The sequence below is a fragment of the Lolium rigidum genome, chromosome 1 (genome assembly GCF_022539505.1).
Source record: "Lolium rigidum isolate FL_2022 chromosome 1, APGP_CSIRO_Lrig_0.1, whole genome shotgun sequence".
Lineage (NCBI taxonomy): Eukaryota > Viridiplantae > Streptophyta > Magnoliopsida > Poales > Poaceae > Lolium > Lolium rigidum.
Window position 1 is genome coordinate 328,103,263 of NC_061508.1, and position 12,811 is coordinate 328,116,073.

The window sequence follows — 12,811 nt, forward strand, 5'->3', positions numbered from 1 at the left end:
CTGGTTTGTTGGACCCAACAAGAAGAGAGAAACCTTGTGGAAAGATTAAAAAACAAAAAGAACTGCTAATCATTCGAGCTCTCACCAATATTTCACGTATTACAGCAACTGCATTCTTACATTCATACTGAATAAGGATATTGGGTTGATTTATATACACATTTCTTTCCTTGAACGGTTTAATGCTACGTAAACAATTTTTTTCCGTGCCTACAATTTTTTTGTTGTTGATGCGAAAGTTTTTCCGCTTAAAAAAGAAGCCTCGGAAAAACATCCAAGAAAATCGTAGCACATGTGCATTGGATACCTTTTGAAATCCTCCTCGGTTCTCCTCTCCTTCGAGGATAGATTGACCACGTATCAAAGTGTGATGTGGAGTTCAGGTATCATTTTTGTATCATTAATCTTTGGGTATCACCCCTTTTAACGGAAAAATCTACAAAATCCACTTTGGTAGTATAACTTCGTGCATATTTGGTCGTCTACCATTTCATCAGTGTTGACATCAAAGAAATTCAAGATGCACATAGATGAATCTGGATACATTCTCTTCGAAGGGCCTAGATGTCATATTTAATTCTTGAGTGATCTTGTTGTTCATTTTTGTTTAAGTGTTCATATTTGTCCCACCATCTTTATCAATTGAATAAGTGCATTTTCAACCTCTAGTTGTCAACCTTCACTTCATTTGAAATTCTTGCCATATTTTACCATTTGCTTGAGACATTTCCTTAGTTTTTTTCTATAAAAAATTGAAATTAGACTCGCTTGTTAGGCCGAAATAACTATTGAATGCGTGGAAGAATTTAGTGCTTCCTCATTAGGGCCTGCCAAATTATGTACTATAGAATTATGTTGCCGAAAATAGCGGCTAGCTGTACCAGAAGGCTCATGTAGTCATGTGCCATATCGGATACCCACCATATGCAGTACACTGATCTGTTCACCTAGTTTGACATGCAATTTTCCTTCTTAGTTTGGAAATAAATCATACAATATGTCAAGGATGAAAAATGGAGAAGATGGACCCATTGGTGAGGGCATGCCACGAGATGTACCGCGAGCGCATCGGCCAAGAGGTGCTGACGGCACAAGCTGCGTCGGCGTCCATGACTCCCCCGGCACCCTCGATGTTCATGACTCCGTCGGCACCATCAACGTTCATGCCTCCCCCGCATCGTCGACGTTTATGCCTCCCGGCGACCGTGGATCCGATTGCAGCGATGGAGCTGCCGCCGGGGCTCGCCGACGATGAGGACGTCGTCGAGGTTGAGGCGTCCATGACCCCGTTCATCTGATCATTTGTCCTGGAAGTCAAAGTTATTTTTTGCAGCCAGACTGACGGCGTTTTGGTGGTCGTATGTTGATCCAAACTTCATATTCGAAAACCTATTTGAATTTTGTGACCGTGTGTTGGCCCTAACTTTATACTCGAAAACATATTCAAATTTTTATGCTTCTGTTTGAGTTTTTAATTCAAATCATCTATCGGGGCTACCGTATGGGGAGCGCCGATGTCGGAACAGCTTTCCCAAATGGAGTATGTTGTGCCGGCGCCCCTACCAGCGACTATTTGGGGCGCGCTGGTGGAGATGCTCTTACATATCTTCATAGAGTTTCTAGTTCCGCTGTTTGGATTATATGTGATAGGTTTATCTTATTTAGATGCTATCTATTCATCTGCTCTGTTGATATGCATGTTTCGTTTACCTGTTATTTTTGTAATCATGATTTATCAGTTGTTTATTCGATCAATTTAAATCAAATATAATTTTGCTTATATATATTCAACATCATTGATCTTAGTTTATCACCCCTTTTAATAGGAAACTTTAAAAAATCCACTTTGGTAGGATAACTTCATGCATATTTGGTGTTCTACAGTTTCATCAGTGTTGACATCAAAGAAATTCAAGATGAATAAACATGAATTTGGATAATTCTCTTCGAAGGGCCTAGATGTCATATTTAATTCATGAGTGATCTTGTTGTTCATTTTTGTTTAAGTGTTCATATTTGTCCCACCATCTTTATCAATTGAATAAGTCCACTTTCAACCTTCACTTCATTTCAAATTTTCGCCACATTTTACCCTTTTCTTGAGACATTTCCTTAGTTTTTTAAATAAAAAAATTGAATATCGGACTCGCTTGTTAGGCCGAGCCGGACATGACTATTGAATGCACGGAAGAATTTAGTGCCTCCTCATTAGGGCCTGCCAAATTATGTACTATAAAATTATGTTGCGGACAATAGCGGCTAGCTGTAGCACAAGGCTCATGTAGTCATGTGCCATATCGGATACGCACCATATGCAGTGCACTGATTTGTTCGCCTAGTTAGTTTGGAAATAAATTATACAATATGCCAAGGATGAAAAATGGGCTTAAAGTTACAATTAAGAGGTTATTTTTTAGGGGAGTGCTAGGAATCGGATGCCGATAGATAGACTCCCATCGGACTCCTTTTGCGACGTCCGATTTGCTTTCCCTCAACCCTCCGATAGCCCAGAAAATAACGTGAGCTTAGTTAGCCTGCATGCAGCGGTTTCTGGCAACTGACCCTGCTTCCCTGGGATTTCGGCATTAAATGAATGATTTGTTTGTGGCAACTAATGCTAATTACGTATTGATTTCTCCATGGTATTTTGGAAACTAATTTCGGAGTACTGAATGAAATCTTGTTTCGGATTTAAATAGGAAGCACATCATATTTCCTATTAAAATTTAAAATCGAAAACAACAAATTGTGCTTCCATACTGAATGAAATTTCCGCGGTTTAACAGAAACATGTGTCTTGTGCAAAAAATAATGTTTCAAAGGCATCATAGCACTCCTTCCAACGATCAAACCTGCTTCCTACATATGATCAATATGTTTCTGTGATAACAAAATTATTTGCACTTTCAAAATTCTACATGCTTCAAATGAACGTACTGGGATGTGCTTCAAACAAATACCGAATGGAGATTCCTTTCCATGGATAAAATATATTAAAATGAAAGTACATGTTTTACAATGATCAGCAAATGAAAAATGTCTACTTGCTTCCAGCACTAGAACCATGCTTCATGTTTGCTGCCACCCTCTACAATTCACATTTTTGAAACGGGAACGACAAATATTTCCATTTATTATGATAGTTTCTTCGTACTATCCGTTTTTGCTTCACACAATTAGGTTTTGTGCCATCTAGGAACAATGCAAACACCACCAGTGTTGGCAACCATATGCTTCCTTCTAATAGTTGTCATGCTTCATTCCGATTGGGGCATGCCTCCTTCCAGCGGTAGCCTTGGTCCATTCATGTGGTGGCCAATGCTAGTTCCCAACGCAGTTCATGCTTCTTTCGTTTTATGGCCATGCTTCTTCAGACACATTGGACGATTTTGTCCATTGGGAGGTCGTGCTTCATTCAGACCATAGGCGTGCTTCGTTTAGATCACGGTCGTGCTTCCTGACCGCAAGCTGAACAATCTAGGGATCAGATCGGCACGGACGGAGCGAAGCTGCAACATGGATACAACGGTAGATGCAGGCCTCATTGAGTCTGAAGTAGCTAGGTAAGTTGAGGAGATGAATTGTAACCTAGGCAACTTGAGGACAGTGAGGCCCCGTTTGGTGCAGCCGGTCAATGGGTCACCGTGATGCCGCCACCACTGCCAAGGTGGACCAGAACAAAGTAGTGGGCAGCAATATTCATCGTATCTGCGGTAGTAGAACATGCTCGTCGACATACCTCGCCAACCATAAGAAGCAAAGAGCATTTGGTAGATATACTATAATCTATGATTTTGTGTAATTGTCAGGTTTGAAACAACGAAGCATTGTTTCAGACAAGTATAAGCAGGTTGATGAATCATTCCTAGTACATGCTTGAAGCTTTCAAACTATGAAGCTCTGGTTTCAGTACAGTAGAAGCTATTTGATGAATCATAAGATGCTGATATCATTTCGTAGTTATATACTGTAAACTATTATTTTATTTTACTTTCAAGTTTGAAATAACGAAGCATTTTTTAGACAAGTATAATAAGCAGATTGATGAATCATAAGAAACTAAGATATGCGCCCTCCTTCCACCTGTGTTATAATCAACTTTGTAAAATTCGCGGTATGGCGATTCTTCATTCTCACCGGTCAGCACCACCGGCCTAGTTCCACGAGGAAGCCTGAGGGCTTTAACTACCATTTCTTTGTTGAACACTATGCTTGTTTTGTTCCTATTATTTCTAAATTCACCTAGCTAGCATCAATCCTTAATATTATCCATTCGAGCAAGCTCTTTGGTAATGAGTTCTCTCCGAGGATTCTTAAGGCCAATCACTATGTCCCTCAAACGAGCCGCTGAGAAATGACTCTTCAGTATACAATCAAGTTCGACATCCTTGGTCATTTTATAGATGTTTGCTGCAAAAATCAGAAGCATATTGATGTGTGAGATTGCAGAAAACTATGAGGAAGCAAAACTTTGAGAAGTTATGAAAATGTATAAGAAGTAATATGGAATGATGGAAGCCAGAAGCATCAGATTTATTTGTATGAAACATATTAAAATCTATGTAGTAGCATACATATTTTAACTTTGTAAAAATACAATAATTGCCGTCAATTGTTTTTTTTATGTGCAAGTTGTACCCAACTAACATCGTCATCAGTGTCCTGCACTGTAAACATGAAGCATGAATGTAAATATGACACGGCATATACAAGCAGTCGATGGAAACATGTAAAAATTTTGATTCCAAAAAAAAAGCTAGTAGCAAGATCATATTACACCATAGATATGTAGGAAATTATGTGACTCAGTTATATGACAAACATGGAAAATTTGCTAATTATATGGATCGGGACGAAACTTGGAAGCATTGAAATATAGAAACATGGATCTATTTGTAGGAAGCATGTTATAATCAACGGAGAAGCACTCAAATTTGAAATATATATTGTACAATGGTTCCCGCCGATTGTTAAAAAAAATGTACAAACTTTATCTTCATCAGAGCATATTCCTGGACACACGAAGCATGAAGTATTACTTGGAAGTTGGAAACATAAAAATTTCAATTGTTGCCCTGTAAAGATCTACAACTATCAGATACACTATATCACCACAGAAGGGAATCACTAACGGTACTCAACTATTCCTCCGGAAAAAAATGATTCCAAAATTCCATATGATAGAGAACTGCAAGACCTTCTTACTGTTCATAAGATTCAGAAATTCCATACTGCTGTATCTTTTGCCCATTACCTTTTCCCCAGGTCACTTAGCTATTGAAGGGGCAGAACCGGTGAACTTGAGAGGTGGAAGAAGCCTCCGCCGCTGAGCTTCGTGGAGATTGATCCGCCTTGAACCTGTACTTCGTTGGCCGCCAGTTAATCATGCCGGCATAGCGCCATGAATGCCGCCGGCGAGAAAACAAGCCACGGCCGCCGGTGCTCGACCTGGATTAGGAAGTGCCGTCGGAGATTGGGGCGAGGGGAGGAGAGGAGGGCGACGGGACTGAGGTTCACACGGGGACTGCGATGATTTTGCTCTCCTAGATTTCGGAGGCGTTACTGGAGGCGTTCGGGAAGGTCCGGCGAGTTACTGCAGGCATTAACTGCCAAAAAATTCGGGATTTCTTTGGTTCCAAATAATGCTTCGTTAGTTTGGAAAGTTGTAGGGGCACCGTCGGATCAGAAGCTATATCAACGTTGCTGGAGAGGTTCGATCAAACCACTCCCATCGGACTCCGTAGTGTAGTGTTTACCTATTTTTTATTTATAAAAGGGTATCTCTTGTCACAAGGTCGCAATTAAGGACCTAAAAACAGTGATGTACTATAATGACTTATCCTTGTAAGAAAAACATACTACCTATGTTCAAATTTTTGACAAAATATAAATATCTACAACATGAAACATATAAACTATGAAAATGTATTTTGTAGAGAATCTACTACTACCACCTTCATTTAAAAATGGGGGTCTTAGTTTCGTCTGTATACAGATGTATTTAAACACTTTTTTTTGTTATAGATACATCTGTATCTAGAAAAAAATGAGACATGTACTTTTAGACGGAGGGAGTAATAATGAATTGGTATTCGTAAGTACTCGTACCTTTATCTATAACATCGGTGAAACATTTTTTTTGAGGGATAACATCAGCCAAACACGAAATATGTTGATTTTGAAATTTATATGCCTTCTGATGAAGGGGCGTTACATTTTTCAAACCCAAATGCGCACCGTGCGTGTGAGCCCGCCCCATTCTCCAAAGTTTGGCCCAGTTAGGCAAACCGTGGAAGAAATATTGAAGAAGAAAAAAAGAAGGCATCCAAATCCGCAGGCGCGAGCGACGCAACAACGGCCAAGAGAAGCCACCGCGGCCGTCGCCTTTGCCCGCCTCGCAAGCTTCGCCCTCCCTCCAATCCCGCGCCACCGCCTCTCCGCCTCCCCAACCCCGCCGGCCAGATCGCGAGGCCGACGCCGAGGCAGCGCATCCGTCACATCATCTCCCCTACGCGTCGGGAACCCTAGCGGCGCGCGCGCGGGGGGGCGGCCGACAGGATGGCGTACGTGGACCAGGCTTTCTCCCTCACCGACGAGGACGACCTGGTCGACGGCGCGATGTGGGGCCGCCCGCGCGGGCCGCCGGTCAAGGAGATCGCCTTCGCCGCCGCGCTCCTCGCGTTCGGCGCCCTCGGCGTCGTCGCCGGCCTCGTCATGGCCGCTCATCAAGTCGGCGGCGACCGCTCCCACGGTGAGCCGAACATATCTGCCCACCTGTCTGCCTGCCTACGATTTTCGGCTCCAAGTTTCACTTGATTCGTTTGGGATTGGTTGGTGTAATCAGAGCCTCTGCTGTTCGTAATTTGCATAGTTGAGAACGAAATTCGTTCGTTTCTACCGCTAGGCGCGCGAATAGGATTGGAAATGCTGGGCTTCTTTTCCGTTGTCTGAAGCAACCGAGTGTGTTCGTTTGTCAGTTTAAGTCATATGCCATATGTCGGACGATTCATCACCCCGAGTTGCAGGTCACAGGAAATATCTAGACATCTATGTGCGACGTGTTTTTTTTCTTAGTATTAGCATATCAGAGACGTTAAATTCCTTCATTTCTACCGATACCCGAGAAGATGCTTGTGTGAAGTAACTGAGCATCTTTGTTTGTCAGTTCAAGCCATGCGATATGTCGGATGTTTCATCATCCCTCCTATCTGGTAGACATGCAGTTGGAGAAACTATCGCAAATAGACCAAAACTTGATCGTGGAATGTTCTACATGATGCCATGGGTTATGAAGTTTCGCTTGATTCGTTAGGGTGCTTAACTGGGCATGCAATTGGGATAGGTTGAGAGCGACAAGGAGGGGATTAGTTGGTGTAATCAGAGCCTCTGTTGTTTGTAATTTGCATAGTCGAGACGGAAATTCGTTCGTTTCTACCGCTAGGCGCGCGAATACGATTGAAAATGCTCGACTTCTTTTCCCTTGTCTGAAGTAACCGATTGTGCTTCTCTGTCAGATTAAGCCATTCCATATGTCGGATGCTTCATCACCCCGAGTTACAGGCCGTAGGAAATATTTTAGAGATCTGTGTGCGATGTCTGAACCTCTGGTAGGCATGCAGTTGGAGAAACTGGCCGCAATAGACCAAAACATACCCAACAAAAATTGGTCATGGAGTGTTCTTTTAAACATTAGGCCATAGGCCCGGCTTTATATATATAAAGCCACACGGCAGTCACAACATCCGAATCACATACAAGCAGGTTCCTGAACACCACACATAACTCAACTCAAGTCCACACAAGTAGAACCACCCAGATACAAGAAGCCAAAACACACCCACACAACAGCCCATAGTACATGTAGATAGCTGGCTTCATCATTCTTGTGCGCGCGTCGTCGTCTGGAGCCTCCTAACCCCTTCCATCACCACGTCCAAAGTCGCCCGGTCCCTCTGTCTGACCAGAGCCCTCCATCGCTGCATATACGAGTGCATATGGAAGAAAACGTCAGCGGGGTTGTTGATAAGCCTTCCCTCCATAGCTAGTTTGTTCCTAATATTCCAAAGCGCCCAACACTGGGTCGCGAAGGTGAACCAAGCTAGCCTACGTAAGGACCCCGAAAGACTCTGGACTAGCGCAATGAAATGCCCCGCCCCTGCTGGGTTCCAGTTACATTGCAGGAGCTCCCTCGCTCCCGCCCATGCCAGTTTGGCAAGATGGCATGAGAAGAAAATGTGGTCGCAGTCCTCCTCCTCCCCACAGAACGCGCACGCCCCCGTCGTCGGGCCATTCCTCTTAGCCACCTGTACCCCAGACGGTAGCCGACTCCTGATGAACTGCCACAGGAAAACTCTGATCCTGGGCGGGACCCTCGTCTTCCAGACCTCCCTAAAGTGCGTCACAACCGCCCCTTGCGAAAGGCGCCCGTAGATGGATCTGGTGGAGAAACACCCGGAAGGCTCGAGAGCCCAAGACACCTCGTCCTCCCCTACCGAGAAAGGGTGGAGATCGAATATCCTACACAGGTTCTCCCATTCCACGGCTTCCGCGGTGCCGAAGGCCCTCCGAAATCTGATGTGCCACCCATTGGTATCCCGCACCCCCGCAACTGTGGCAAAGTGGTTGTCACAGCATTGAAAGAGTCGGGGAAACAACAGCCTCAGGGGACCCTTCCCCGTCCATCAATCGAGCCAGAAGTACGTCCGTCTCCCATCGACGACCTTGTGCCTCGCTCCCAGCTTAAAGTACCATTTGATCTTCTGTATGGCATTCCAAAACTGGGAGCCCTTCGTTGGTACAAGAGGGGAGAAGATATCGTTCCCCCCAGGTACTTGGCTCGAATCAGGTCTGCCCAAAGACCCTCCGCACCCTGGTAGAGCTTCCAAATCCATTTCAACATCAGCGAAATGTTCATCAATTTCGTGTTGAGGATTCCCAATCCTCCCAGCTCCTTGGGCTTACATACCGTCGCCCAGTCGACCATATGGTACCTCCTCTTGTCCCCGGCTCCTTCCCAGAAAAATCGGGCTCTGGACTTATTCATTTCCCCATGTGTCGCCTCATGTAGAAGATAAATACCCATGGCGAACATCGGCAGGCTCGACAGACAGGAATTAGTCAGCTCGAGCCTCCCAGCCGAAGATAGAAATAGCCCCTGCCATGGGTCAACCCTATGACCCACTCTTTCCGTTAGGAAGTACCAGTCTGCGACCGATAGAGTCTTGTCCGAGACAGGAAGACCTAGGTAGGACATCGGCAAGCTCCCGAGGTTGCAATTGAGCAAGTCAGCCATCCTGCGTCGCTCCACATCGTCAACCCCTGTGACGATCACCTCACTCTTCGTGAAGTTGATCTTGAGACCCGACATGTTCTCGAAACAGAGTAAAAGCAGCTTCAGGTTCGCAATCCCGATGTCAGAAGGTTCAATCATGATCATCGTGTCGTCAGCGTATTGAAGGTGGGTGATTCCCCCTGGAATGAGGTGGGACACAACCCCCTGTATGTGTCCGCTCTCCTTGGCCCTGGTAAGGATCGCTGCCAGGGCATCCACCATAAAGTCAAAGAGAATGGGGGATAAGGGATCCCCCTGTCGAACCCCCCTCGCGTTCCGGAAATACTGACCCACCTCCCCATTGACGTTGATCGCCGTCTGTCCACCCGAGACAAGTTGCATCAGCCTGTGAACCATCCCAGCTGAGAATCCCTTCCTCAGCAGGACTTCACGGAGGAACTCCCAGTTCACTCGGTCATAAGCCTTCTCGAAGTCCAGTTTGAGAAGGAGGCCCTTGAGCTTCTTGACACGCAGCTCATGGGCAATCTCATGCAGTGCCAGCACCCCCTCGTGCAGGCACCGCCCTCTGATGAAAGCCGTCTGACTCCTGTCGATCGTCCTATGAGCAATCGGGGTCAATCTAGTCGCATAAGCTTTAGCTACAAATTTAAAAATCACGTTAATAAGTGCGATAGGCCTGTAGTGTTTGATCTCATCCGCCCCTATAATCTTCGGAATTAAAGAAATGATACCATAGTTAAGGCGCGCAATGTCAACTCTCCCTAGAGCAAAATCATTGAGGATGTTGAGGATAGGTCCCTTGAGGCTCTCCCAGAACCTCTTAAAGAACAACACCGGGAGCCCGTCCGGTCCAGGTGCCGAGTCTGGTTTCATGTCAGCGAGCACCTCGTCTAGCTCCGCCGGCGTGAAGGTAAGTAACAGATCCTCATTCTCCCCCTGAGAGACCCGTTCCTCCGCCGGCCAAAGGTTAGGGCCTAAGGAGAACACTTTCTCCTCCCCCACCGACCCCATGAGTCCCTGGTAAAAGCCATAGATGTGATCCACCAGGTCTTGTTGAACGGAGATTTCCCCATCTCCCGTAACTAGGCGGGGGATCATGCATTTCCGGCGCCTACCATTCGCGAAAGCATGGAAGTAGGCCGTGCACGCATCTCCCTCCAGCGTCCACCTCACGCGGCTCCTCTGTTTCCAATATTCCTCCTCCAGGCTGTCCGATGCAATGATCTGATCCTCTAAGTTGTATCGGAGAGCCCAACCCTCCTCATCTAGCCCGTCAGAATCAGCCTTCGCATCTAAAACTCCTGTATCCGCTTCACCAAGCTCTCGCGGAACACCCGGCGCTCTCTCCCTAGATTGGCCCCCCAGCCCTTGAGGAACTGCCTAAGTCCTCGAGCAATATGCTGCCACAGGTCAATACTGGACCTGTGCACCCCAGCGTCCAGAATGGCCGAATCAATCTTGCCCCGTACCAGCTCCCCAAAGCCTAGTATCCCGAACCACCACGTTTGAAAGAAGAAGCGTGGGGGGCGCACCAACCCTCGCTCCCCGTTGTCCAATATCAAAGGGCAGTGGTCAGACCACGCGAGGGGGAACAGGGCCTCCCAGGACGGCGAGACGAACACCCTGTCCAGTACCGAACGAATTGGCGAGGCTTGATTGTTAGTCCACGTAAAACGAGCCCCCGCTCGACAGATTTCCCTCAAGGCCAAGCGAGCCAGGACGTCGTTAAACCGGCGCACCCGTGGCCAATTGACCGCCTACATGATGCAATGAGTTGTGAAGTCCTGTACAGCAAATGCTTTGATTGCTTAGCTCAGTCACCGGATTGGGATAGGCTGAGAATGACATGGAGGGGATTAGTTGGTGTAATCAGCCTCTGCTGCTTGTAATTTGCATAGTTGAGACTGAAATTCGTTCGTTTCTACCTCTAGGGGAATACGATTAAAATGCTATACTTCTTTTTCGTTATCGTTGTCTGAAGTAACTGATTGAAGCCATTCCATATGTCGGATGTGTCATCACCCCGAGTTACAGGTCATAGGAAAAATGTTGGTAACGAATACGATTGAAAATACCAACTGGCCTTAATAGACCAAAACATACCCAACAAAAATTGATCATGGAGTGTTCTACATGATGTTGTGAGTTATGATTTATGAAGCCCTGTACAGCAAATACTTTGTTTGCATAGTCAGTCACCAGATGCAAAATCCTTATGCGTTCTGCATGAATGTTAACCTCTTTAATACTGAATTCGAACTGTTTCATTTAGACTAACATTTGTATGTGCATCATTGGTACATAGTGAAATTTCTCGATATCTTTCGCTTTTCCTGATGCTTGTTTGTCCTGTTTCTTTTTTTTCCTCTGGAAACAGGCATTTTCTTTACAGTGCTGGGTGTTGTAATGTTCATTCCTGGGTTCTACTACACGAGGATAGCATACTATGCTTACAAAGGGTACCAGGGCTTCTCTTTTGCCAACATCCCTCCTATCTGAAGGAGCAGCGGCCAGACCTGCGGTTGGACCTTCTCATCCAATACCCTGCTTATAAAGCATAAGCATACTTGTATTTCTTCTTATTTCTGTTTGTACACTTATTATAGATTGTACCAGTAGCTGTACATAGAAAAATGAATTGGTACAATACCAGAAGCCGTGACAATATAGTGATTTCACCCAAGAACTTGTTGATTACTATGTGATTGCATTGAGCTGTCAGACTGTCACGCTTGGTTCCTGCATGCTGTTCTGTTGTCTTGTATGCTTTCACCACGCCAGTTCAATGCCATGCTGCTCCGTCTCTGTTGGTTCTTGGTCTCTTAAAACCAAAGACATCTCTGTGTTACCTTGTGATGCTGAACAGCTTACTTACACATGTTTACCTGTGTGCTATTTTGCACGCGAACAGTTCTGCGCTGTCGCTAAGTTTATCTGTCTTCCACTGGGACTGTCTCGAACCGGTTCTGTTCACCAATCCGTAGAAAGAAACCGCCGTGGCTAAACTTACCCTTCCCACGGCAAGCCCAATAGGTTCAGGACTTCTGTTTTGTTGAGAGGAATAGGTTCGTGACTTGGCCGGTATACAGATACGATTACGAATAGGAAGCCTCTTGGAGGTCTCCGTCCGTTGTGGCTGGCTCTCTAGCCTTAAATATCGAGTAGATGCTACATGAATCCCAAAGCAATCCCTAATCTCTAGCTCTGAACTCGCGGGTGTTTCGACGATCGTACCGCCGAAGATGCTGCCGTTATTACCTGACGATGTGATCGCCGAAATACTCTCATGGGTGCCTGTGAAGCAGGCCTGCAGATTCAGGTGCGTGTCCCAGCGGTGGCGTGCGCTCATCTCCAGCCAAGCGTTCCTCGCCGCGCACAAAACTCGAACAGAGCCGCTGCTCATGTGCGTCACAATTTCATACTCCTGGCCTCAAGTCAGCAGCGCCCTGCGGTTGATGGACGTGGACGGCAACGTTCTAAAAGCGATCGACATGCCAGGTCTACGGGTGTTCAATTACG

At 45.7% G+C, this 12,811-nt stretch overlaps 1 protein-coding gene across 1 annotated transcript; it reads left to right on the forward strand.

Annotated features, from left to right (window-relative positions):
• Positions 1–6,558: 6,558 nt before the first annotated feature.
• On the forward strand, positions 6,559–12,030 carry LOC124684339 (transmembrane protein 230-like). Its single transcript, XM_047218675.1, has 2 exons — positions 6,559–6,751; positions 11,670–12,030. Exons 1-2 carry the CDS (start codon positions 6,559–6,561, stop codon positions 11,789–11,791), a joined length of 315 nt encoding a protein of 104 aa, XP_047074631.1. The 3' UTR covers positions 11,792–12,030.
• Positions 12,031–12,811: the final 781 nt, after the last annotated feature.